This window comes from Pinus tabuliformis, chromosome 5_2, assembly GCF_031772625.1.
Source record: "Pinus tabuliformis cultivar Carrire ecotype Pingquan chromosome 5_2, CPIR1, whole genome shotgun sequence".
Classification (NCBI taxonomy): domain Eukaryota; kingdom Viridiplantae; phylum Streptophyta; class Pinopsida; order Pinales; family Pinaceae; genus Pinus; species Pinus tabuliformis.
Genome location: NC_142306.1, coordinates 368,948,572 through 368,975,100, shown reverse-complemented (window position 1 = coordinate 368,975,100; position 26,529 = coordinate 368,948,572). Strand labels below are relative to the sequence as shown.

Below are 26,529 nucleotides of genomic sequence, written 5' to 3'. Positions count from 1 at the left end.
GCCACTTCGGTGTACTGGATGTCTCTAGCTTGGATACCAAGAGGAATCCTAACAAGATTACAAAATCTCTGCTGCAGATTCCTATGGAAAGGCAAACAAACAGGGAGGATTTTTGCATGGGCAAAATGGGATTTGTTGTCCAAATACCATTGTTATCTAAAATTAACATGGTATCAGAGCTGAGGTGAAGACAAAGCCCAAACAAGAGTGACAAGAGAAATCACTAAGAGGAGCAATCACTGATCAAGGACAAGATTCAATGGCCTCCACATCCTACTTCAAGTCTGATGATAAGCTTCATGATAAGTTTGATTATCATGCATGGAAGATGTCTCTTGATTTGACTTTAGAAGAGCAAGATGTTATGGATTATGTGCAGGGAAATATTTCGGAACCTCCTTCAAATGCATCGGCTACTGCTAAGACAAAGTACAAGAAGGGTGAAGTCAAAGCCAAGAAGATCATCGTGGATTCTATTCATAAGCATTTAGTTTCTTACATCTCCGATTTGAACATGTCAAAGGAGATATATGATAGGTTGGTTGGCATGTTCAAATCTAGCAATGCAAACCAAATTCTTTTCCTCAAGAACAAGCTGAAGGATATAAAGAAGGGAAGAAATGAAGATATTCAATCCTACTTCATGAGGATTACTGAGATAAAAAATGATCTTCTTTCGATTGGAGAAGCTATTGCTGATAGGGAGCTTACTCTCATTGCCCTTGGAGAACTCCCTCGTGAATGGCACGTGTTCAACACTACTATTCTTAACAACGACGGGATTCCAGGTTCTGAAGAATTGCTGATTAGATGTTCTCAAGAAGAAACAAGGATGATGGAACTAGATATGCCTTCAAATAGGAATGATCTTACTGCATTCTCCGCTCATGCTAAAAAGAAGAACAATGCAGGTTCAAACAAGCAATGTCAAGGAAGGTTGGTTTAAAAAATGGAAGGAAGGGAAGATGCTTCATTTGCAACAAGTTTGGCCACTATGCTAGAGAGTGTCCTAATAGAAGGGATACACCTCACGATGACGACAACCACAACAACAACAATTTCAGGGGCAACAAGAATCAAAAGAATGGTAGATTCAACAACCGAGGAAAAAGGAATGCTCCCGCTCCTCATCAAGGAAATGGTTGCTCTCCAGAAGATCAAGAAACACTAGGTATGATGAATCTAATGTTGTTGATAACAAGCAAAAATAATTTTATCTTATATCTATCCTCTCCATTGCATCTCCTTCGGACACTTTGGGAAATTGGTTGATTGATAGTGGTGCCTCAAGGCACTTCTCTGGGTATAGAGAAGCTCTTTCAAATCTGATTGAAAACAATACAAATTTGGAAATTATCCTTGGAGACAATGCCACCTATCCTGTGAAGGGAGTTGGGAATGTTACTCTTCAATTGAATCAATGTAACACCATTCATCTACAAGAAGTACTATGTGTGCCCGATCTAAAGAAGAACCTGGAATCTATCTCGGCGATGGAGGACAAACGTTTCAAGGTGGCATTCATCGTTGGCAAGATACGTGTGTGGAATAAAAATTTCAAAGATGCATTTACATTTGGATTCAAGGTTGATAACCTATATCAAGTTGGAGGAAGTCCATTGGGAGCTATGTCTTGCGACACATCACTTCAATCCAAATTATGGCACTGGAGGTTTGCTCATCTACATTATAAGGCTCTACCCGATGTGAGGAAGATGGTGACAAGTATGCCCGAATTTAAAGTAGAACATGAAGGTGTTTGTCAGGGGTGTGCCGAAGGAAAGCATACAAGGGGACCATTCCCCTCAAGTGATAGCAAGACTACTGACATATTGCAATTGGTTCATTCTGATTTATCTGGTATGATGCTCGTGAACTCATTAGGAGGATATTTATATTATGCTATCTTTATGGATGATTTCTCTTGCAAGACTTGGATATATTTCTTGAAGAAGAAGGATGAAGTATTCTCATGGTTCCGTTCTTTCAAAGCTTTGGTCGAAAATCAAACTGGGAAGAAGATCAAAATATTGAGGACCGATAATGGAACTGAATATGAATCAAATGAGTTCAATAATTATTGTAGAGAAGCTGGCATTAAGAGGGAGACTACTACCACATATACTCCTGAGCAAAATGGTGTTGCTGAAAGGAAGAACTGTTCTATCGTAGAAGCCACTCGTGCCATGCTTCATGATCAAAGCCTTCCAAAGTTCTTATGGGCCGAAGCTGCAAACATTGCCGTGTATGTTCAAAATAGATGCCCTCATCAAGCGTTAGACTCCAAAACTCCCGAAGAAGTTTTCACCGATAAGAAACCTGATGTTTCTCACTTTAGATTTTTTTTTAGTCCCATATATTTTCATGTGTTGAAAGAAAAGAGAAGCAAATTGGATGCTTCTAGGAAGAAAGGAATATTTGTGGGCTACAGTGAAACTTCTAAGGCATATAGAATCTATGTGCCTGGTCAAAGAGAAGTGGAGATAAGTCATGATGTCACCTTCAATGAGGATGCTACCCTTGGGAAGATTAGTAACCTTCCTCTTCCAAGGAAGGACAAAGAAGCAGATTCAAGAAAGTAGGGAGAACTGCAGGATGAGCCGATGCCCGATGCTGAAGGACCACTGGATCCCATTGATTCACCCCCTCATGAGCCCTCCTCAAAAAGGAGACCCTCATGGCTTAGGGAGACTCTCGAAGATGTCAAGAGATATGTTGCACCTAGGGGGGACATTTCGTGAAAGCAAGAAGCCGAATAGGTACCAAGGGTACTTAACTGCAATGAGCACCATTGTTCAATCTGAGCCTTGCACATTCGAAGAAGCTGCAAAGCACCAAGTTTGGAAGGATGCAATGAACGAAGAGTATGAGTCGATTATGAAGAATGATGTCTAGGATGTGGTCCCTAGACCCAAGGACAAATTTGTTGTCCCCTCGAAATGGGTCTAAAAGATCAAGCATGGAGCTGATGGAAGTGATGCAATGAACGAAGAGTATGAGTCGATTATGAAGAATGATGTCTAGGATGTGGTCCCTAGATCCAAGGACAAATTTGTTGTCCCCTCGAAATGGCTCTACAAGATCAAGCATGGAGCTGATGGAAGTGTTGAAAAGTTCAAGGCCAGATTCGTTGCTCGAGGCTTCTCTCAAAAGGAAGGTGTAGATTATGATGAGATATTTGCACCGGTTGCCCGCTACACCACCATCCGTTCGATTATAGCCCTTGCTGCCTCGCAAGGATGGAATCTACACCAGATGGATGTCAAGACTGCCTTCTTGCATGGTTCACTTAAGGAGGAAGTCTATGTAGAACAACTTGAGGGGTTCGAAGTTCAAGATCGTCAGACACATGTATGTAGGTTGAAGAAAGCCCTCTATGGGTTGAAACAAGCACCCCGGGCTTGGTATGAGAGGATCAATAACTATCTAATGAAGCTGGGATTTATAAGAAGTGAAGCTGATCTAAACCTTTACTTTAAGGTTGAGAATAATAAACCTCTCATGTTGGTACTTTATGTGGACGATCTCTTTGACAGGTGTAGACCCTCTTATTCATCAATGTAAGAGGAAGTTGGCTTCCGAATTCGAGATGAAGGACCTAGGATTGATGCATTACATCCTAGGGATGTAGGTCTAGCAAAAGCTAGGTGATATTTTCCTTTCTCAAGGAAAATATATTGTGAAGATACTTGAAAGATTTGGGATGGTGGACTGCAAGTCCGTGATTACTCCAATGGAACTTAACTTCAAGAAGTTATGCGGAAGTTGTTATGCTCTTAACCTGCAAAATGATACCCAAATACAGAATATGCGAAGAAAAGATACCCAGAACACAGAATAGCAATGATTTTATTATTCAGAGAGTAATGTTCACTTGCCTCTTCGAGGGGGCAACCTCCAATAGAGCAGAGCTCGACTACAAAATAAGACACAATGCTCCTCGCAGGGAGTCTCTATCCTTTATATATGACTCATACATGTAATACCACGGGCCAATACCGTGGGTTTTATTAATACCATCTATCTAATACTACGGCCTATTTGCAACTAACTGTGGTCCCGTCATTAATCGCGGGTTAACCACTTACAAATATTAATATGGGCTTTATTGACTCTTGACTATGACGTGATCCCATGACATAAATAAGGGGGTTAGGGTGGGACCCTAACATGCCCTCCCCCTTAAGACTAGCCTTGTCCTCAAGGTTGAAGCTGCGGAAACTGCTGAAGAATAGTGGCTGGTTCCCAAGTTGCATCTTCCGGAGAGGTGTCTTTCCATTTGACGAGGACTTCCTTAATCACGCGGCCGCACAGGTGCTTGTCTCGTGTGTCTAGAACCTGTTCGGGTTGAAGCCAGATTGACCCTTCGTCGTCCAATTCAGGTAGACTGGTTTGAACACGGCAATTGTTCCCAATCACTTTCTTGAGGCACGATACATGGAAAACTGGATGTATTTTTGCCGTAGGTGGCAAAGCCAACTTGTAAGCCACTTCTCCAATACGCTGAAGTACTTGGTATGGTCCGTAGAATTTTGGAGAGAGCTTTTGACAACCCTTGTCTTTGAGTGATGTTTGCTTATATGGTTGCAGCCTCAAAAAGACCTGATCCCCTTCTTGAAATTGGCGCTCTGAGCGATGCTGGTCGGCCTGTTGCTTCATGCGGTTCTGAGCTTGATGAAGATTCTCTCTAAGATGGGCGAGCATGGTTGCGCGGTGTTGTAGGAGTTGATCCACTGCTTGTACTTTGGAGCACCCCTTGAGATAAGAAGTAGGGGAAGGCGGAAGTTGACCATATACTGCTTCATAGGGAGTCATTTTGGTGGTGGCATGATAGTTGGTGTTATACCACCATTCAGCCAGAGGTAACCACTATACCCAAAGGTGTTGCTTTTCTGAAGTGAAACACCTAAGGTAGGTTTCTAGACATTTGTTGACGGCTTTGGTTTGACCATCTGTTTGCGGACGATATGAAGTACTGAGTTTGAGTTGAGTGCCTTGTAGTCTGAAGAGTTCTTGCCAAAAATTACTGGTGAAGATCGGGTCGCGGTCGGACACAATAGAAGTGGGCATGCCATGCAATTTGAAGATCTGATCCATGAAAGATTGAGCAACCAAAGTTGGTGTAAACGGGTGGGGTAGGGCGCAGAAATGAGCATACTTCGACAGTCGGTCCACAACCACCATGATGACTGACTTGTTCCCTGACTTTGGAAGACCTGTAATGAAATCCATAGAAACCTCCGTCCAAATTGATGCTGGAATGGGCAATGGTTGTAATGTGCCTGGTGTGTTGACGGTTTCCCCTTTGTGACGTTGACAGACATCACATTCTGCTACGAAAGTAAGGATGTCCTTTTTCATGCCTGTCCAAAAAAATGATCTTCTGGTGCGAGCATACGTCTTCTGAAAGCCCGAATGTCCTGCAATGGGAGATGAGTGCAATTCTGCCAAAATGCGACTTTTGAGGGTGGATGTTGGTGATATTACGACTCTGTCCTTGTAGCGAAGAATATCATTCTGCCACGAGTAGCCCTTGCTGGAATTAGGATCTATCTGTAATTGATAAATGAGTTGGGAGAGCCCAGGGTGTGAAAACCATTCCCTGCGAGCCTCTTCAATCCAGTCTGGAATGGGGAGGGAAATTGCGAGCAGAGTACTTTCCTCCTCAAATTGGCGAGATAATGCATCTGCTACACTATTGTCTTTCCCTTTCTTGTAAATGATCTCATAATCATATCCCAGCATTTTGGCCAACCATTTATTTTGTTGTGGGGAGGATAGGCGTTGCTCTAAAAAATATTTAAGACTGTGATGATCTGTGCGGATTTGGAAACGTCGCCCTAATAAGTAAGGTCGCCAGGTCTCTACTGCATGTAAGATGGCCATCATTTCCTTCTCGTAGGTAGATTGGCCCAGATTCCTCCCACTGAGTTGTTGGCTTGTGAAGGCCAATGGTCGCCCTTCCTGCATTAAGACCGCCCCAATACCTGTACCCGAAGCATCACATTCAATGACAAAGGATTTGGTGAAGTCAGGTAGTGCTAAGACTGGAGTGGAACACATGGCGTTTTTGAGAGCGGTAAATGCCTGTTGTGCTTCCTCGTTCCAGAAGAAGGAATTTTTCTTTAGGAGTTGAGTGAGGGGCTTCGCTATGCGGCCATAGTTGCGGACAAATTTACGATAATAACCTGTGAGACCCAAAAATCCTCTCAAGCTCTTCAAGGTCTTAGGTTGAGGCCATTCTTGCATTGCCTGGATCTTTTTGGGGTCCACCTTGACACCTTCACACCCCACAATGTGGCCCAAATACTCAACTTCTTCCATGCCAAACTAACACTTGGACATCTTGACAAATAATTTATGCTTGTGGAGCAGTTGCAAGAGTAGATCTACATGCTGAAGATGTGCAGCCCAAGTGCCACTATAGATGAGGATGTCATCGAAGAAGACAAGGACAAATTTTCGGATATATGGTTTGAGAATGTGATTCATAAGGCTCTGAAAAGTAGAGGGGGCATTACAGAGACCAAATGGCATGACCAGGAACTCATAATGGCCTTCATGAGTTCTGAAAGCCGTCTTGGGAATGTCGACTTCCTTCATGCGAATTTGGTGGTAGCCTGAGCGAAGATCCAACTTAGTGAAGAATTGAGCCCCATTGAGTTCGTCCAGCAAATCGTCAACCACCGGGATGGGAAATTTATCTTTGACTGTCAACTTATTGAGGGCCCTGAAGTCGGGACACATCCGCCAGTCCCCATCTTTCTTGAGCACCATGACCACTGGAGATGAATAAGGACTAATGCTGGGACGAATGACACCTGCTTCCAACAGTTCCTTGATGATTTTTTCTATTTCATTCTTTTGGGTGAACGGATATCTGTATGGCCGCACATTTGGGGGCTGGGCCCCTGGAACCAAGGTGATGCTATGATCATGTTCCCCTCGCGAGGGTGGAAGCTCATGAGGCTTGTCAAAGACCGTCCGATGGCTATTTAAAATCTGTTGCATCTCAGGATGAATTGGCAGAGACATGGTTTCGACTACCTGGATGGCATTAAACTGAGCTACCACTCCATGATGGCCCTTTTTTAACAATTTTTCCATCCTATGCGAGCTGATGATAGAGGGGGCTCCCGCCTGGAGCCACGGAGAGTATGTGTGGAGTTGTTCTGCTTAAAACTCATATATAACTCCTGGAAATCCATTGTGATTGGCCCAAGAGTGCGGAGCCATTCAGCGCCGAGGACAATGTCGCAACCCCCCATGTGTATGGCAAACATGTGGGTTTTCAACTGATAATCCCCCATTTGAAGTTTGACATTTTCACAGCGGCCTTCACATTTCATTGTGCTCCCATCCGCAATTTGGACTTGGAAGTTAGAAACTGCTCGTACAAAACAATGCGTTGCTTCTGCGATTTTTTGATGGATGAAATTATGGGTACTTCCACTATCAATCAAGACTACTACTGGGCGATGTTTAAGAAAACCCCGGATTTTGAGAGTTTGAGGGGAAGAAATCCCTGCCAACGCATGCAGCGAAATAATTGGTTCGTTAGAGACATTCTCTTTTGCGTTGTCTTCTTCTAGCGCCTCATGTTCCTCAAGTGGTGGATCTTCCTCTGTTGAGCTGTAGTCAGTGGCATCTATTTGAAAAAATTTGGGCTCCTTGCATTTATGACCTGGGGAGTATTTTTCATCACAATAGTAACATAGTCCTTGCTTCCTTCTTTCGGCCATTTCCGCAGGTGACACCTTTTGGACCTTAAGTGTTTGAGTCGTGTTGTGAGCCTGTGGGGGACAACCTTTAGCGGGGAAATTTGGGCGACTGTATTGGGCTGCTAATGCACGTTCCACCTTACGAGCTACCTGGCAAGCCTCCGTCCACGTGGGAGGGTGGTGAAGTAGAACTTGAGCTTTGATGGCTTCTTTAAGACGACTAATAAAACATTCTGTGTAGAACTCATCTGTGAGACCCCTAGTGCGGAAGGCTAAGGCTTCAAAAGCGGTAATATATTCATCCACTGTACCAGTCTGTCGGAGCTTAGTGAGACGACCGAAAAAAGAGTCTTCCTGTTCAAAGCGATCTTGAAGAGCTTTGGTAAATTGGGTCCAAGTCTTAAAAGGTCCATTGCAACGCTGATGCCATTCCCACCATTGCCAACGTTCATTGTCCAAGTACATGCTCCCCAACATAAGCTTAGTCGCATCCTCTGGGATATGATTCAATTTGAAATACTGCTCCATTTGTGCTAGCCATGTGGACGGGTGAGAACCGTCAAATTTATGCATATCCAACTTGGGAGGTCGCTGACTGGGTGGTGGATGGGTGTGCTAGACGTGAGGAGAGTGGCTAGACTCACCCTCATTGTATTCATTTCTATTATACTCCTCCTCGTGGGCTTGCTCCTTGTCCTTCGGAAGAAATTGCTGTATCTGGAGACTTAGTCCTCGAAACTCCTTTTGGAGGGATTGCACGGATTCTTCCAGTTTGTCCATCCTTTCATTTGCCATCGCTTGAGCTCTAGTCTCTACCATACACCAACCTGATGAAAAATTGGGACCGCCGAAAAAATTTGACTAATAAATTGAATGGTACCACCTTGCTCAGCTCGTCGTCCTGATTCTGATGGGCTAGATCACCAATAAGCGCCCCGGGAGATCTCAGACTTTTTTTTTGAAAACTCCTAATGGAGTTTTACTCCTTCTTGATCAATACTGCAGTCGCCAAATCCTCAAAATGTCAATGCTGCCAAAAGTCCTGCGAAAAGTATACCTCGGTATAGGAACCCTTCACAATAACTCCGATCTGGTGGGTCTGAGAGATCTGAATGGCGGAACAACTGCTGCGGCGGATCTGATGTCTGCTGCTGCTGCACCTCTTTGCACCCGTGTATCGGGAATAGATGATGTGTGATCCCCCGACAGAAAAGGAAACTATGGTTGTGAGGAGTGTCAGGTGCTACAGATCGCAATATACATAAGGGTCTGGCAGTAGTACTCGGCCCAATGTTTCAGGGCTCTAACTAAGGAGGATCAGCCGTACCCTTAGCCGTACAACCCGACTTCCCTATCGTACGGGCGAGTAATCTCTCCGAGTGCTGTTCTCGGTGTACTATAGCCACAAGACGGCCGACGGTTTATCTATGGCGAGGTTCCAAGGGAGCCTAGGGGGCTTCCGATATACCCAGAGGGTACGTGGAAGACAGTCCGTGCGCGGTTCTGTCTAATGCGCTACTACTCGAAGGGGTACCCACAAGGGTTACAAGGGAGTCCAACAGACGTGACCACCTCTTGTATTTCCTGCGTGCATGCCTCCCCAAATCCGCAAGTTTATGCGCTTAACGACAGATCTCGTGGTTTAAAGACGCCGGAACACGTCTCTAGCCGAATTTTTTTTTGCTAAGAATTGGAGATCCCACCGGCCCTGGAAAGTGCTCTGATACCACTTGTTATGCTCTTAACCTGCAAAATGATACCCAAATACAAAATATGCAAAGAAAAGATACCCAGAACACAGAATAGCAATGATTTTATTATTCAGAGAGTAATGTTCACTTGCCTCTTCGAGGGGGCAACCTCCAATAGAGCAGAGCTCGACTACAAAATAAGACACAATGCTCCTCGCAGGGAGTCTCTATCTTTTATATATGACTCATACATGTAATACCACGGGCCAATACCGTGGGTTTTATTAATACCATCTATCTAATACTACGGCCCATTTGCAACTAACTGTGGTCCCGTCATTAATCGCGGGTTAACCACTTACAAATATTAATATGGGCTTTATTGACTCTTGACTATGACGTGATCCCATGACATAAATAAGGGGGTTAGGGTGGGACCTTAATAGAAGTGCTGCTGGGCCTGATTTGGGAAATCCTTCTGAGTATTGTCAACTCGTAGGGCCTTGATGTTCTTGGTGAACTCCCATCCAGACATATGTTTTTTAGTGACTACATTGAGTCAGTTTATGGTCGAGCCTCATCACATACACTGGATTGCTGCCAAAAATCTCTTGAGATATCTTCGGGGCACAATCACTTATGGACTGAGATACATTGTCGGGCATGTGAGGCTCCATGGTTACTCTAATGCAGACTAGGCTGGCAATGTGGTGGATTGTAAAAGCACATCCAGATGTTGCTTCTCTCTAGGTTCTGCTTCGATATCATGGATGAGAAGGAAGCATAAGTCGGTTGCATTAAGCACTGCTGAGGTTGAATACATTGCTGCTAGTATGGCCTCCTATGAAGCTGTTTGGTGGAGGAAGCTCTTTAGTGAGTTGTTTAGACATGTGCTGGATAACACCGTGATCTTCTACGACAACCAAAGTGGGATTCGACTTTCGAAGAATCCCGTGTTTCATGACGACTCCAAGCATATTGATATCAGGCACCACTTTATCCGGGATATGGTACAACGGGGAGCAATAAGGCTCCAACTCATTGGGACTGATGATCAGGTCACTGATATTCTTACGAAGCCCCTGGGGAAGGTCAAATTCTTAACCTTTCGTGAATGACTTGGAGTCATGGAGAGACCCTCTTATGAGGGTCCCATATGAGATGGATGTTGAACTCTAGGAGCTCTGGGGGGCTTGGGGTACTTCTTGGAGAAATGAGCGACCATAGGGTGAGTGGTTCACCTTCCCTTGTGATACCCCATGGTGACATATGCATAGGTTGAGTGGTTCACCTTCTCCTATGGCATATGAGAAGAATGAGTGGTTCATGCAGTCCGGGACTCCTGGGAAGTACCTCTCATCTGGCCAATGTGTAGGAAAATGAGGATAGGGACCATAGTACTACCGATGGACACATCATGTACTACCGTACTCCCTATGCTATGACGTTCATATTGATCTGGGATCAATGGAAATTGATTTCAGGTCGGTTAAGAGTGGTATGACACACTCTTTATTATTGGAGACTGACTTTGGGTAAATGGAGAATGGTATGATACATTCTCTATCATTTCTTCTTTCTTCATGGTTCAGCATAGCAGAGACAGGGATGGTACAGATTGTCAGACAATTTGGTAGGTGAAGTTCTCCCTAGTTGAGAGGGGTGTTAAATTTGGTAACTAGGGCCAACCTTCACCTTGGACAGCTCATATGGGGCAGCTGATATTTTTATTCGATTCCTTTCTCCGAGAGGTGTAGGATTGATCTAAAGATCATCCCATTCTGATATGTACGAATGGAATTATGAATTTATTTTGAATCTTGATTATGGACAAATTGTCAAGGTTGGCCAGTCATCTAATTTGCACCTCAACGTTTCATATAAATTCAAGTGGCCTCCTCCTTATTTTGGCACTTCACTTCACTCACACATCTCTCTCTCCTTGATTGGGTACAGATTTCTGAGGCTTCTTTTTGTCCACACGTGCGAAGAAAGGACTGTACTTTTTTGTGTCCCTGCGTTGACCGGAAATTGCAGAAGGCTGTTTTGACCAACGTTGACCAACATTGACTAGTTTTGACTGCGTTTTTGTGTGGGGTATCTCTGTTTGGGTAGGCCACAGTTTTGGGCACAAAAACTGAGGTTGTTTGACCACTGTTTGACCATCGTTGACTGTGGAAGGGCTTGTTGCTGCGTTGACTTTCATTGACTAGATTTGACTGGACTTTTTCGGACTGTTTTTGGGCTGATTTGACTAGCTGTTGGGGGCCAAGTTGACCGAGTTTGACCGAGCTATTTTGGAGGTCAAAATCTGCTCTGTTGACCAACGTTGACTTTCTGGTTAGGGCTTTTTATTACTACTGTTTCACTGATCAGATTTCACTGTGATTGGGTAAGTGAATACTGTATATTGTACTTTCTCTCTCTGCTGAACTTTTGAAGAATTATAAGAAGAATTGATCAAGAGTTTCCTCACATTGGGTTTGTCCCTTGCTGGTGCCATATCTTGTGTCCTCTTGTCTTGGCTTGTCTTCTACTGTTATTGTTTATGTTATATCTGCATTTTACTATCATGATGATGTGATTGCTAAACTTGATATTGATATTGCTCTAAGCATAGAACATAAAGCTATAATTTTTTGGCATTTTATCACTTAGTTGGCATCAAGTAATAAGATTACTAATAATTATTGGAATATTTGTGATATTACAATTTAATTCAACCCTTAGAAATGGAAATACACATTTAGACCAAACCCTCAAGATACTACCCAATTCTGCGACACAATATGATCTAGTATGAAACCAAGTGTGCTTATAATAAAATAATTTAGCCATGGTGTCTAGTTATGAGGGACCAAACCCTCAAGATACTACCCAATTTTGCGACACAATATGATCTAGTATGAAACCAAGTGTTCTTATAATAAAATAATTTAGCCATGGTGTCTAGTTATGAGGGACCATGCATTGGAATTATTCTTGCACACACTTTTACATAGACTCGGTAAACACTAGGACTCACCTAAGACATTGCCAACGAATTCCTCCCTAGCTTTGGGGTTACTACTGGAAGAAAAACTCTGCCGATTATCTGTGTTTACAAACACACATAATTCGGGGAGGTTAAAAAACTTCCTATGATGAAATCATTTGACAAAAATCATAGGCTTACCTAGTGCAATTACATGACTTCATGGTCATACTAGCATCATTTACAATAAAATTTGCAAAAAATGGAATTACAATCATATAATTGGACACTGAATGATGACATTGATTTGAAAAATATTTGATCTGTTGCTTGGTACTCTGCTTCTAGGACTGTTGATAATGTGTGGTCAACAAGTCTCTTAGACACCATAGACACTAGAACACTTGTCCGCTGCTACCAAAAACTAACATAGTGCACCTCTAATCTTAGCTGAACCCTTCCTTTTCTAACTCCATTTAAAAAATTGTTCAAGGACAATTTAGAGATAAAAACATCAACAAAACTTTGGTGAATATTTAAGAACCCTAATCCATCAATAGAAAACAACATTGGAAGAAGATAACTTACATAGCATAGCACATATGATCGAAGCTCACCGATGCAGAAATTGGGATTAAAATCATATAATTGGATACTGAATGATGACATTGATTTGAAAAATATTTGATTTGCTGCTTGGTACTCTGCTTCTAGGACTGTTGACAATATGTGGTCAACAGGGGTCTTAGACACCATAGAGACTAGAACACCTGTGCGTTGCTATCAAAAACTAACATAGTGCACCTCTAATCTTAGCTGAACCCTTCGTTTTCTAATTCCATTTAACAAATTGTTCAAGGAGAATATAGAGATAAAAACATTAACAAAACTTTGGTGAATATTTACGAACCCTAATCCATCAATAGAAAACAAGATTGGAAGAAGATAACTTACATAGCATAGCACATATAATCGAAGCTCACCGATAATCATCCATGAAAAGAAAACCATCCACAAAAATTTTCCCAAGAGAAAATTGCTCAATTAGTTCTTCGTAGTGCATAGGAGAGAAAAGGCTAATAGTCAAGAGATGCATGATGTCCAAGTGTGCAATGATTCAAATGAGCTAAATGCTCCCCTATTTATATGAGGGTAACCAAGTACTTTAGCCCTAGTTTGGCTAGAAGCCCCTAAACATAAACAAATTCCATGATACAAGGTGGATAGGTCATGAAACCAACCCCTATTATAGGTTCAAATGTAAAAATATAATGACAATACATGAAAAATCCCCTAAATTGAGGCACAAACATGAGTGTAGAGGCCTCTAAAGGGTGAAGTCATCCTCAAAAGACATGTCTCTCCATCAAAAGTTGTAATAAATGGTCCAATGGGCATGTCTCATCATGTAAAAGTGCTCTCTCAAGCATAACATCATCTGTAAGCCCACATCATCATATAGGAGTAACATCCTAGCTCTAAGGGGGAGTGTCAAGGGTGTTGGAGGTGGAGTGTCTCAGGGTGCATGCAAAGTCATCATCAAGCTCAATGTCCATCAAAAGGTGTACAACATCCAAGGTGTAGTGGAAGGCCCTCCAAAGGGTGTGTCATCAACGTCCAAGAGGTATGAGTGAAGCACCATTAATGTTCTCCAAAGGACCATGGATATGTTTAGATCATCATCAAGTGCAAGAACGAGGAATCAAGGAACATCAACTAACATGTGCACGAGAGTCATTGATGCATAAAAAGTGGACCATATTTGATTTTAAAACGATGTACGTATATCAAAAAATTTATCATCATCAAACTTCACACTAGATCATGACCTTATACAAGTTGCTAGATCTAGGTATGGTGGGATCATCAAATACCCCTATCACATATTGACAACCTTAGGGGGAGGAACAATTCCTAGGTTGACCCTCCAATCAACAGGTGTAAATGATAAGTGAAATGGTATGGGATGCACTTTATGAGAGGTGTCATAGTTTTACGCATGGGTTATGCAAAACCATCATCCATGACCACAATTATAGAGGAAGGGCTTGCATTACATGAGTTACCCTTTCCTTAACACTACTTTTTTCCACCCTTTACTTACCCTTTTTCTTTACTTTGATTAGCATGCTATGTATGGGATGAGGGTGATGGCCTCACACGAGGGCATAAAGCTAAAGTTACTCTTGGATTTTGACTTTTTGTTCGTCCCTACCACTTTTTTGCATTCTAATAATTGGCATATGCTCTTAACATTCTTTCTTTTGTAGTTGCATGGACCTCTAGGCAATTTCCAAGCCCCTCTCTTCATAAGATGAGGCAATCAAAGAACCATTACGAGTGACCGACAACAACCAATAAAAAAGGGCAATGAATAAGGGATAGGTGGCAAATTTTAAGCATGAGAAGAATGTGGACATTCTAGAATATCTATCAAGGCCCTCTATTTGTGACCTTCCTAGATAGTGAACAAAAAACTGCAAGATGTTTGCATTTTACTATAAGGAAGTGATGACCACCAAGGTGAAATGAAACAACAGGTATAATTTCCAAGCATCATGTTCCATTCTCAAATTTCAACCCATGATCCTTATTTAAATGCCTCAGAACATTAAATGTAAGCATTTCATATGAATCGATAGCTAATGTACTTCATGGTTTTTGACCTACCTTCATCAGATTAACATGTTGATCAAGTGGATATGCTGATCAAGGAGTGGTTGAGAGGCATCTGAGGTTGCTAGTTGGAAATCTGCATGCTAGGAAAAAAATTCTTCTAGGGTTACCCATGTATATGGATGGTTAATAGGAACCCCTGTGTTTTTTCACTTTACCCTTGTGTAAAAGTGTTGCTCATGTGTTGTAACGGTTGTCACTCCTAAAAAGCACACTTAGTTTGTACCGAAGCATGGACCTCCCTATGTATTTGTCACATTTTGGCTTAGGTGGTCATCTCCCTAGCACTTTGGGACTTTTCACATCTATCCACTGTTCGTTTTTGGTAGCAACAAATAAGTGTTCTAGTCTCAATGGTGTCTAAGAGGCTAAAGAACACAAGATCTCCATAACCCAGAGGGCCAAAAAAGGTTTTGCAAGAAATGCCTTAGAAACACCTCAATTAGATTAATTATCCAATAATGAAATATTTCCCAAGTCTAACTTAGGAAATCTCGTTAATTAAATAAAATTAATTGAGGAAATTCGATTTTGCTCTAGAGACTTTCGAAAAAGTGAGTTGATGGGGTCAAGATGATCTTAGCCATCTATTGCGATTAGATCGTGACCGTTGATTGCTCAATGAGAGATTATAAGAGCAAGTTGATGGGGTTTGGAGAAAACACAAGACGTTCAAGCAGTTTGACTTACCTAGTTGCAGTGATTTAGCAAGGGCGTAGCTGAAGCAGAGGGAGACACCAGCAACAGGGTTTTCAGTAGTGGGAATTTTCAAAGAAATTCTCAGGAGGTTTCTAGTATTCCAGTGTGAGGAAGGGAGGTCAAGATTTCCAGCAGAGAAAGGCCAAAGCAGGGAGTGCGAAGTCAGCCAGTGTGTGTTTTAGAGGCAATAGTTTGATTTTTAGTTTTGAGAAGTGATCCGGAGGAAGTGCGAGTTGACTTAGAGAGCAACAATAGTTAATGAGAGTCCTGAAACGAAATTGGAGGCTGTGTGAATTTTCCAGAGTCACCAGCGCGCATTTCTGGCCAGGATTGCGAATTGGCAGAAGGAGTGTGAGTTGGCTAGGACGAGGCTGAATTGATTTGCTGGAGGGAAAAGGGATTTCCCGATCATTTTGCTAGTTGAGATAAATTTGCTGGAAGCTTTGCGAGTGAATAGGCAAGCGATTGTATTTTCTATTTGCTGAAGAATTAATAATAAAACCCTCATCTGTTGCGCTGGTTTTACCCACATTGGGGTTTTTCAAAGACGATTGTCCAAAAATATTGGTGTCCAATTTTGTGTGTGTGCATTATTTTCTCAGTTCCAGTATTTAATTTTGTGAAGAATTGTAGTAGTGAATTTATCGTTTAGAAGATAAATATCCAGTTACTGCATTCATGGAAATTTCACATGGTATCAAAGCAGATCTAGCACAAAGAGTTTACCGCAAAAAGGTTTTGCATGAGTAAACCAACGCAGGGTACAGGGAGATAAAGCACACGGGGTTTTATAACCAAGTTTATTAATTTCTCCGGTGTGTTTGAGTTCGCAGATTTTCGAGCGATGGCCACAACAAGATTCAGAGATCAATACAATTTGGATTTGTCTTCTAGGTTGGAAGATGAAGTTGATCTCATAGCTTGCCTCTCTAGCTCCACATCCGTAGGTGTCTGGTACATAGACAATTGAATGTCAACATATGTGACGGTGGTTAGAGACTACTTCTCTAGCTACAGGGAGGAGGAGATGGACTTCCAGATTCAGATGGGAAACAAAACGAAGTGTACTCCAGTTGGGAGAGGTACCATCAATATTCAGAGGGAGTCAGGCAAGAACACTAGTGTTACAGATGTGTTGCATATGCCAGGTTTAGGCATGAACTTGATTTTAGTTTTTGCACTACAAGATAAGGGATACGATGTCTACTTCGTAGGGCAAAAGGTGTTCATTAAACACTAAAGTTGGAAGAAGGTGAAGTAGATTGGAGTTCGAAGCAACAAGCTTTACAAGTTGCAACTCGATTCTCCAAAGGCACTAGTTAGCAGCAACAGTAGTAGTGGCAGAGGCTTGTGGCATAGGAGAATGGGACATTTACACCATGGAGCACTCAAGATGCTCAAGGAGACTAACTGGTGTTCTAGAATTTTGTACGGAACACTATGATGTGTGCAGGGGGTGTGTACTTGGGAAGTTCGCTAAGGAAGCGTTCCCAAGAAGAAGGTTGCAGGGGAGCGCCCTCCCCCCCTGAACCCGCTCCCGTAGCGCGCTCCGCTCGGTAGCGTGCTCCCGTGGAAAATAATTGCTCCCTGGTTTTTTGGGAGCGACCAAGGGAGCACTCTGCTCACTTGGTGCTAGATTTTGTGGTAACAATCCTTATAAGATCCCTCTAAAGGGTGCACTCTTCCAGAAGCAGTAAAGAGTATGACAATGTGCCTCCACATGTGTGACATCACTCCACCAAAAGATCTTGAAGATATGTGCAAGGTTTTATATCCATGGAGTAAAGAGAAACAAGCCATATATGATCATCAATTATGTGCCAAGTCATTCAAATGATATGCCAAGCCATCAAAGAACATGGGTTGTCCTAATCAAAATGCATAGTGTGTGTGAAATGCCTCCACGTAAGCATCAAATCATCATGAAGAAGGGAAGTGCTCTACTTATTGTTAGTTTTGTCAATGTTGTGAAAATCGCGATCGGGATTAAATCGGCGCGGGGAACAAATCGAAAAAAATCGGAAAAAATCGGGAAAAAATCGTTTGGTACAAAAATATTCAATTTTTTTCATTTTTTAATATCTAAACCATCTACAACATAAAATAAATACATTGACACATAAATATGATAAAAAAAACTAATATATAAGATGTTTAATATCATTTCTAGCGCTAAAATCACACATAACATTGAATCATGTCCTGAATAGTAAGTCCTGACTCCTGAGTCCCAACTCAACCTCAAAATATCAACAAAAAATATGAGAATGTATCTCATCATGTCATAATGTCATATACAATAAAATGAAAGTCTAATCCTATTGATTTCCTCTGCCCCTCTTGCGAGAAAATGCCACAACTTTCCCTTTCCCTCTAGATGTAGATGCTGGTGCCTGTGCTGGTGGAGATGGCAGTGGAGTTTGATGTGCTCTAGAAGCTGAAGAACTAGAAGTAGGAGCTATAGGAGGTAGACCACGCCCTCTACTGGTGGCAGGGGTAGCCCGGGCAGGTGGTGTCACCTGGTAACATTACAATCTCCCAATCCTGAAATCCTGAAAAACTAATAAGTCTGCTGGATTTTAAATGAATTCTAAAATTCTAGTTTCTCCATATGAAATCCAATGAGGCTGGAACCACTCTCAAACATCCCGAGTCATTTCATGGTAATGTTAAAAATTTAAGTAAAAGGATGAAAATGAAGATTAAGGAGAATGTCACTTTTACTTTAAGAATTTAACATTACCATGAATAGCATATCCATACTAGGGCCTAGACTTGATCATTAAGCTGCCCCACTCAAAAATTATTTGTTTCTTTCAAAAAGAATTGCATGAAAAAACCCAAAATAACGTTATAAAACTATGTTGTCGCGACCCCCGGCTATTTTTAAAGTTTTTATCGCGATTTTTTCGTTTTTGTTGTGATTTTTTCAGTAAAAATCGGCAAAAAAAAATACCGGCGATTTTTTCGTATAAAAATCGTGATTTGATCGGCAGAAGGAAAAAATCGCGATTTACTCGCGATTTTCACAACATTGGTTTTTGTAGCATCAAATGTGTTCCAGCCACAAAACTTAGTGGAGGGGCCAGAATACATGAGATCTCCATAACCCACAAATCGTTTATGGAAATTCCACCTAGTGATGACTTAATTAGATTATTAACCTATTTATTAATGTTTCTTAAATCTAAACTTAGGAAAACTGGTTAATTAATCATAATTAATTAAGTCAAGGTGATAATTCTCTAGAAACTCACACGGATCGACTCTGATATGATCTTAGCCCTTGATTAAGTTTTAATATTGGCTGTTGGAGCTCCAACAAAGGATTATAAGAAGAAGTCGATGGGCACTTGGAGAATACACTTGAACAGTTCTGAGAACCACAGAGAGTTCAATTTCCTTAGAGGGTTCAATTTTTAGAGAGTCAGCAGTGTTGGAGGAATTCGAGCTTCAGTAGGGAAGCAGAGACAGTGAGGGGCAGGGACAATGAGGTTGGAGGAAGGTTTCCAGATCCAAAGAGTGCATTTTCAAAGAGGCCGAAGTTTCTCTAGGAGGCTGCACAGTCCTAGCGCAGAAGCCTCAGAAGGCAATTTGATTTGTTGAGAAGGGAAGATGTCTTTAGTTCTAGAGGCCGAGAAGGAGTCCCAGAGTGCAAGAGAAGAATTTTCCAAGCCAGCAGCAGGCAGGACGACTTGATTAGCAAACGATTTGGGCAACAGTTGTAGCAGGAAGCTTTAGGTTGACGCATGGCCTGCGCAAACCGAGTTGGACAACTTGCTTTTCAGAGGCAATCCAGTTCCAGAATTGCCCAGAGTGAGGGTACTTTCCCTCAAGATATTTTTGCTAGTATTTTCTCTGCAGGACAGTGTGAAAATTTCATCTATCACAACAATTGGAAATTATTTTTCTAATTGTTAATTTATTTAACAATTTATCTGCTGTCTACTACGACAAATATCAAATAATTCACACCGTCATTTTCACAAATAAATTGCGAAAGACAATAGTGCTAGAAACTAAGAAAATCTAGCACACACACATAAAATTTACACAGTTATTTTTGGGCAAATGTCCCCGGAAAAACTCAATGTGGGAAAATCGGTGCAGTAGTGAGGGTTTTTATTATTATGCAACAGAGAAATTCTGAGTACAATCTGGATGCAAAAATTCACAATCCACTATAAGAAAAACTGGCCACAAAAATTAGTGAGACAAATTTTGTCTCACCCGACATTGATCTAGCTCCAAAACTAGCTCTAAATGGGCTCCATGAAACCCTTGTGTTAAATCTGTGCAGGCACTAGAACGCTCTACCTAGAACTGCAACTGATCAAGTCGTCTGTCCAATCCAGCCTATGAGAATGACTAGCTGGCATTTTCCGAAAATCTTCTCGGCCTCTAACAACTGAATCGACCCTTTGTTTGGCCAATTCAAACTCTACCTCTTGAAGCTTTTGCGCTCCCTCTGCGTAGCCTCACTGAAGAAACTTGGCCCTCCTGTAGCTGACTCTCCGGATCTAGGAAAAATTTCCTCCAGACTCACTACCCCTACCCCTCACTATCTCTGCTTTGATCTCTGGCTCTCTGACAACTACTGCTGCTCTTTGGAAATCGATTTGCTAAGGAAATTGAATTGCTGAAGTGTATTCTCCAAGTGCCTATCGAATTCTTCTTGTAATCCTCTGTTGGGACTACAACGACCAAGATTAAAACTTAATCAAGGGCTAGGATGATCTTGAAGTCAATCCATGCGAGTTTCTAGACTATTCTCACCTTGACTTAATTAATTCTAATTAATTAACCAATTTCTTAAGTTTAGACTTGGGAAACACTAGAAAATAGGTTAATAATCTAATGAAGTTATTTCTTGGTGGAATTTCCAGAAACGATTTATGGGTTTTGGAGATCTCATGCATTCTAGCCTCCCCACCAAGTTTCCTGACTAGAATACATCCGATGCTACAAAAACTAACACTCCCTCTTAGCGAGGACTGTCTTCTAGTGTTGCACATCCTGCTACAACACCTTGTCTCTGTACCATCTCCTGTCACGCTATAGATGTCTGGCCATATGGCACACCAACCACTGCGCAACTCTAATGTTGCATTCGTGCTTTTGTTGACACTGCCATACTGCTGCCAACCTTGCATCCGCACTGCGACACCCTCTCATCTGTTGCTACTGCACCTGCAACTACAACAACTGAGAGGCATCCAAAACACTGAATCATTTGTGTCTGCTGCATCTGTCTCTTGAGTCCTGACTGCTACTAGCCACTGCATTGTCTCTTAAAGAATTTATGCTGCTGCTGACTCTACTATTGAGCCTCATGCTCTGCTGTCAATTCAACACTACGCTCCTCAACATCTCACTGCTACTAGTATCTGCAACTATCACTTGGGAATTTGACTACAACTATTGACACTGATCCATCTTGCTACTGAATATTGTGGGCCCTCGTAGCAAGGTAACGATCCATGAGGAGGACATCTCAAGGATCCTACCCAAACTTTTGCAGCTCTCTGGGTTGCATCACCAAATCACCCCACCTCACTCTTGGAGGTATGTCTGCGAAGATAACAAAGTCTGATCTACTCATAGTGTTTCTGCTATGGCTCTGTTGTTGCTTCCACACTGCTGTTGCAATTACTACAATAATGAGTCTAATCTCCACAGATGCCGAGGTACTAGCTTCCATAGGGCTGCTCTCTCTGAAGCTACACTCCCTTTGAGTCTCGATCTCATTATGGGAAATCTCTCTACTCCCTCCTGACAACTCACATTGTCCTCCTGCACTGGAACTGGACTACGTAGCTCTGCATTAGGAATATTCTAGCTAGAACTACACATGCGTACTGCCACTGGGGAATTCACACAACCTATGTCACTGCATCTAGCTTCGCAACTGTCTCACGTGTACTAACTACAACTAGATTTGCAACTGTCATCTAAATGACTAACTGTGTTTGCTGACACTGAGCCTGCCACTAAGATACTGTGGGCCACCCATAGAAAAGGTGATGGTCCCACTGTAACAAAATGATTTGACTGATCTCCTTGTTGCAACTGTGCTGGACCCTGCCCAACAGCACACTGGAGACTTATTACTACTCCTCCTGGATCTACTGCCCCATTATCTCCTTTCAAGCCTAAACCCTGGCTAGGACCCTTCCTTTCTTTGCAACTCGCACTTCCTTCCACACTTGTTTCTGGCAACTGGAAGTCGAATTGCTACCCAGATCTGCATTTTGGCTAACTCGCATGACCTCCCATGGTAATCTCGTACGGTCATCCCTGCAGAGTTGCAAAATCTGGAAACTCAAAACTGGAGAAAATAAACCTGGAAGCTCGATCTCTTCCTTGCTCAGCTGCTGAATCTACTACTCGCACTCCCTTTTGGAGTGAGGGAATCCGCTCACAACTACTTCCAATCTGCTTGGAAAAATCAAACTTCTGATATTTGAAGTCTCCTGAGAGAAATTTTCCCCCGTGTGTGCTTTTCTCTTCCACCCGACACTGATTCTGCTGCTGCAAAACTCTCTGCGTCCAACCGGAAATTTGCTTAGCGAAAATCGGAGTTGCTGCTACTCCCTCTAACCGCTGGAATCACTATTCTGGGTAAATCGATTTTAGTGCCAACCTGCAACTGAAAATCGAACCCTTGCCCAACAATTCGACATGCTTGCCTGGGTACTGCGCAATCTCTGAGAATTTCGGCCTGTTGTTCCCTTTGAACAACGAAATTCCCTTCTTCGCTTCCGAGCTTCCCCACTGATCACTCATGCTCTAATACCATGTGAAAATTTCAACTATCACAACAATTGAAAATTATTTTTCTAATTGTTAATTTATTTAACAATTTATCTGCTGTCTGCTACGACAAATATCAAATAATTCACACTATGATTTTTACAAATAAACAACGGAAGAAAATAACGCTGGAAACTGAGAAAATCTAGCACACACAAATTTAAATTTTACATAGTTATTTTTGGACAAATGTCCCCAGAAAAACCGGTGCAACAGTGAGGGTTTTTATTATTATGCAGCAGTGAAATTCTGAGTGCAATTTGGATGCACAAACTGACAATCCACTATAGGAGTAATTGGCCACAAAAATTACTGAGACAAATTTTGTCTCACTCGGCACTGATCCAACTCCGAAATTGTCTCTGAATGGGCTCCACGAAACCTCTGCGTCAGTGTCTGCATCAAATCTGCGCAGACACTAGAACGCTCTGCTTGGAGCTGCAATTGATCAAGTCGTCTGTCCAATCCATCCTTTGAGAATGACTCGCTAGCACCTTCCAGAAATCTTCCGAGCCTCCAGCAACTGAATCAACCCTCCGTCTAGCCAAATCAGACTTTGCCTCTTGAAGCTTCTACGCTGCTTCACCGAGGAAACTCGACCCTCTCGTAGCTGACTCTCTAGGTCTGGAAAAACTTTTCTCCGAATTCATTGTCCTTGCCCCTCACTGTCTCTGCTCCGATCTTTGGCTCTCCAACAATTACTGCTGCTCTTTGGAAATTGATCTGCCAAGAAAATCAAACTTTTGAAGTGTATTCTCCAAGTGCCGATCGACTTCTTCTTATAATCCTCTATTGGGACTGCAATGACCAAGATTAAAACTTAATCAATGAATAGGATCATCTTGAAGTCGATCCATGTGAGTTTCTAGACTATTCTCACCTTGACTTAATTAATTTTGATTAATTAACCAATTTTCCTAAGTTTAGACTTACGAAACATTAAAAAAATAGGTTAATAATCTAATTAAGTCATTTCTAGGTGGAATTTCTAGAAATGATTTATGGGTTTTGGAGATCTCATGCATTCTAGCCTCTCCACCAAATTTCGTGACTAGAACACATCCGATGCTACAAAAAACTAACAGATAGCCAGATTTCGACATCCAGATTATTATACTCAGAATTTCTCATTGTTGCATAATAATAAAACCCTCAGCTGCTGTACCGGTTTACCCAAGTTGGGTTTTTTCGGGGACAATTGTCCAAAAATAGCCGTGTAAATTTTGTGTGTGTGCTAGATTTTCTCAGTTTCTAGTGCTATTTTTCTTCCATAGTTTTATTTGTGAAGTTTGTAGTAGTGAATTATTTGTTGTTTGTATGGGCAAACAAACTGTTAATTAATTTACAGTTCGAAGAATAATTTTCAGTCGCTGCAATAAAATTTCGTAGCGAAATTTTCTGAGCTGCAGAATAATTTCGTAGCGCCGAAATTTTCACACTTATAATGATAGTCTACCTCAACATAAGCTCATCAAAGTGTCAAAATCTGTCACATAAGCTAGGGTGTTCAAATGTGGTCAAACTAGCCATTGGAAATTAAAGAATCTTCTCCACATGTGTGTGCAAGGTGGGCATTCTACCATTAGCAATAATCCATGATACCCAGATGCTATATAGGTGCCTAGTGTCTCCATAGAAGCAAGGGTGTTCTCACACCAGGCTTCAACAATGCTAGACTATCAAATCACTCCAAAAGGAGTGTGAAAATAAGTCAAAACAAAGTGAAGTGTCAAGCAACTCCATGCTTCCATTATGATATGCAAGTATAATGAGAAAAACACCATTAAGACACCCATGATCACGTCATCTCATCAACTATCAAGCAAGGCATCACAATCGTCAAGTGGACTCACAACCCCTAGGCCATACAAAACCTGCCTCTATGATGAAAGTCACAAGCGTTTGTGATAACAATTGCAACTGGGAGCCTCATATAAAATGAGGGGTAACACTGGTTCTGTGTCTGGTTCAGGGGGTTTGAGGGTTTGGCTGGCTGAACTGGCTGTTCTGGTTGTGGTTGGGCTGGTTTTTAAAACATTGCTTAAAACAACTGATGTGATATGCATTATATATTTCCCATCAAGACCTTGTGTTGAATGAGTTTTTGAGCTATTAGTTTTTACTCTTAAATTCATGGATGTGTTTATTGGATCTTTGTATTTATTTTTCTACCCAAGTTTTTTTTGCAACATAGGTGGAGTTGGAGATGCCTTATGCACTTTTAGTTGATTAAGTATTTGAATGGGCGATAGTGGTGGCATTATCTCTACCTAAAATTCATTTCTTGTTTGTAACAATAATTAAGATTCCGCGGATGTTAAGTATTCTTGATGCATTTATTTCAATGCTAGACGTAGCTTATGAGCCATTTGTGAAAATTATAACAGAAGTGTAACTGTAATATGCAGGATGGTGATGGTAAGTGCTGTAAAGTGGGTGGATGAGGTTATTGCAAATGCTCCATATGCAATCAATGAAGAATTTATGAACAAATTATTCAATGAGTACAATATTGATTATATTATACATGGAGATGATCCATGTTTACTTCCAGATGGAAGTGATGCTTATGCCCTTGCTAAGAAGGCTGGACGATACAAGCAGATAAAGCGGACTGAAGGTGTATCAAGCACTGATATTGTTGGTAATGGGGATCATCTTCTTTACCATACTTGAAAACTTTGCAGTGCTTTACTATTCATGTTAAACAGCATTTGCTTCTGGTACAAGGTATTTATAATCTTGAGTCTTAGCCGAGAAACATATATAGTTATCAGTGAACTGGATTATGCTGTTAAAAGTACCTATTTCCAAAATGGTTTGTTGTTTAGAGTTGAATTTTGGAGATAGCTTGGTAATTGGACCTGACAATTTTAGAGAAGTCACGATATCAAACAACTAGGTTCTTCATTTGCAGAGGTAGATTATTCACCTAGTAGTTGGATCCTTTTCACAACTCCTTTAAAGTCCTGTTATCAAACATTGTAGAAGCCCATTTTATGTGAGCAAGAAACTTATAGAGACCAAAGCAAAATAAATTTAAATTAAAAAGTCATTTGAGTTTGTGTCATTATGTTGCAAAACTTTTGATTTATGCATGCTAATGAGCATTGTATAGAAGATATCTGCGAATTCTACATGGTTCAGCTAAAGGAAATCCTTTTACTGAGTAACATGTCTTATTAGTTGGCATAATACTACTTGCCTGTTAAATCTGGTTTGCTTTTAAGTTTTCATATATAAAGCATATCCAGATGAAGCCATAACTTAACACATTGCCATAACAGTTTCTGACATAAGAGCGAACATCATAGCCAAGCTATCAACACAACAGACTATGTATGTCATAGGTATCCTTGATACCCTAGTCATCAGTAAGCACACGATTCAGATCATCATTGCAATGCATGATGAACCATGCAAGGCAATCTCACAATGGTTGCTTGATTACAAATGAAGCTAAATCTTCTTCAATATATAGGTTTGGGTTCTTCATCTGAAACTCCAAGTGTGGGACCACAGCTCATGACCGTGCACACAAGTCAGTCAATACAACTGCATAAGGCAGGTTAGATATGCGCAACTGGACTCAAGTTGTATTGTTAGTCACCCATGGTGAGTTTTCCCTGTCTGTTGGTTAGCATAGTCGACAACTACCTCAATGGGCTGGCCCAGTTAATAGCTACAAGTTGGGTTTGCATAAATCCCAAGATTCGAACATTTTATGGGAGTGAATAATCATATTCTAGCTTCTAGGAAGAAATATGTGCAAAGTTTATTGTTCTTGGGACAAGTGTTCTTTTTAGGTGTAATAATTGTCATAATGCTACTAAGAGATGTGCCATCTATGAAAGAAGTGTCAAATGTTGATTTACTAAAACAAGGTCCAATGTGGTCAATATTTAGCTTCATTATTAGGCTGCTTTTACTTATATTGTTGGTTGTTAGTTTCTGC

General features: G+C 41.4%; 1 protein-coding gene across 2 annotated transcripts in view; it reads left to right on the top strand.

The window, feature by feature from the left end:
* LOC149158987 (ethanolamine-phosphate cytidylyltransferase-like) overlaps nucleotides 1–26,529 on the top strand; it is a 298,370-nt gene that overhangs the window by 73,335 nt on the left and 198,506 nt on the right. For both annotated transcript variants that reach the window (XR_016261737.1, XM_089436387.1), the window contains exon 2: nucleotides 24,983–25,218. Coding sequence is in view for 1 of the 2 variants with exons in the window: in XM_089436387.1 (XP_089292513.1) it covers nucleotides 24,983–25,218 (236 nt within the window). In the remaining variant the exon portion in view is untranslated. The remainder of the gene's footprint in view (nucleotides 1–24,982; nucleotides 25,219–26,529) is intronic.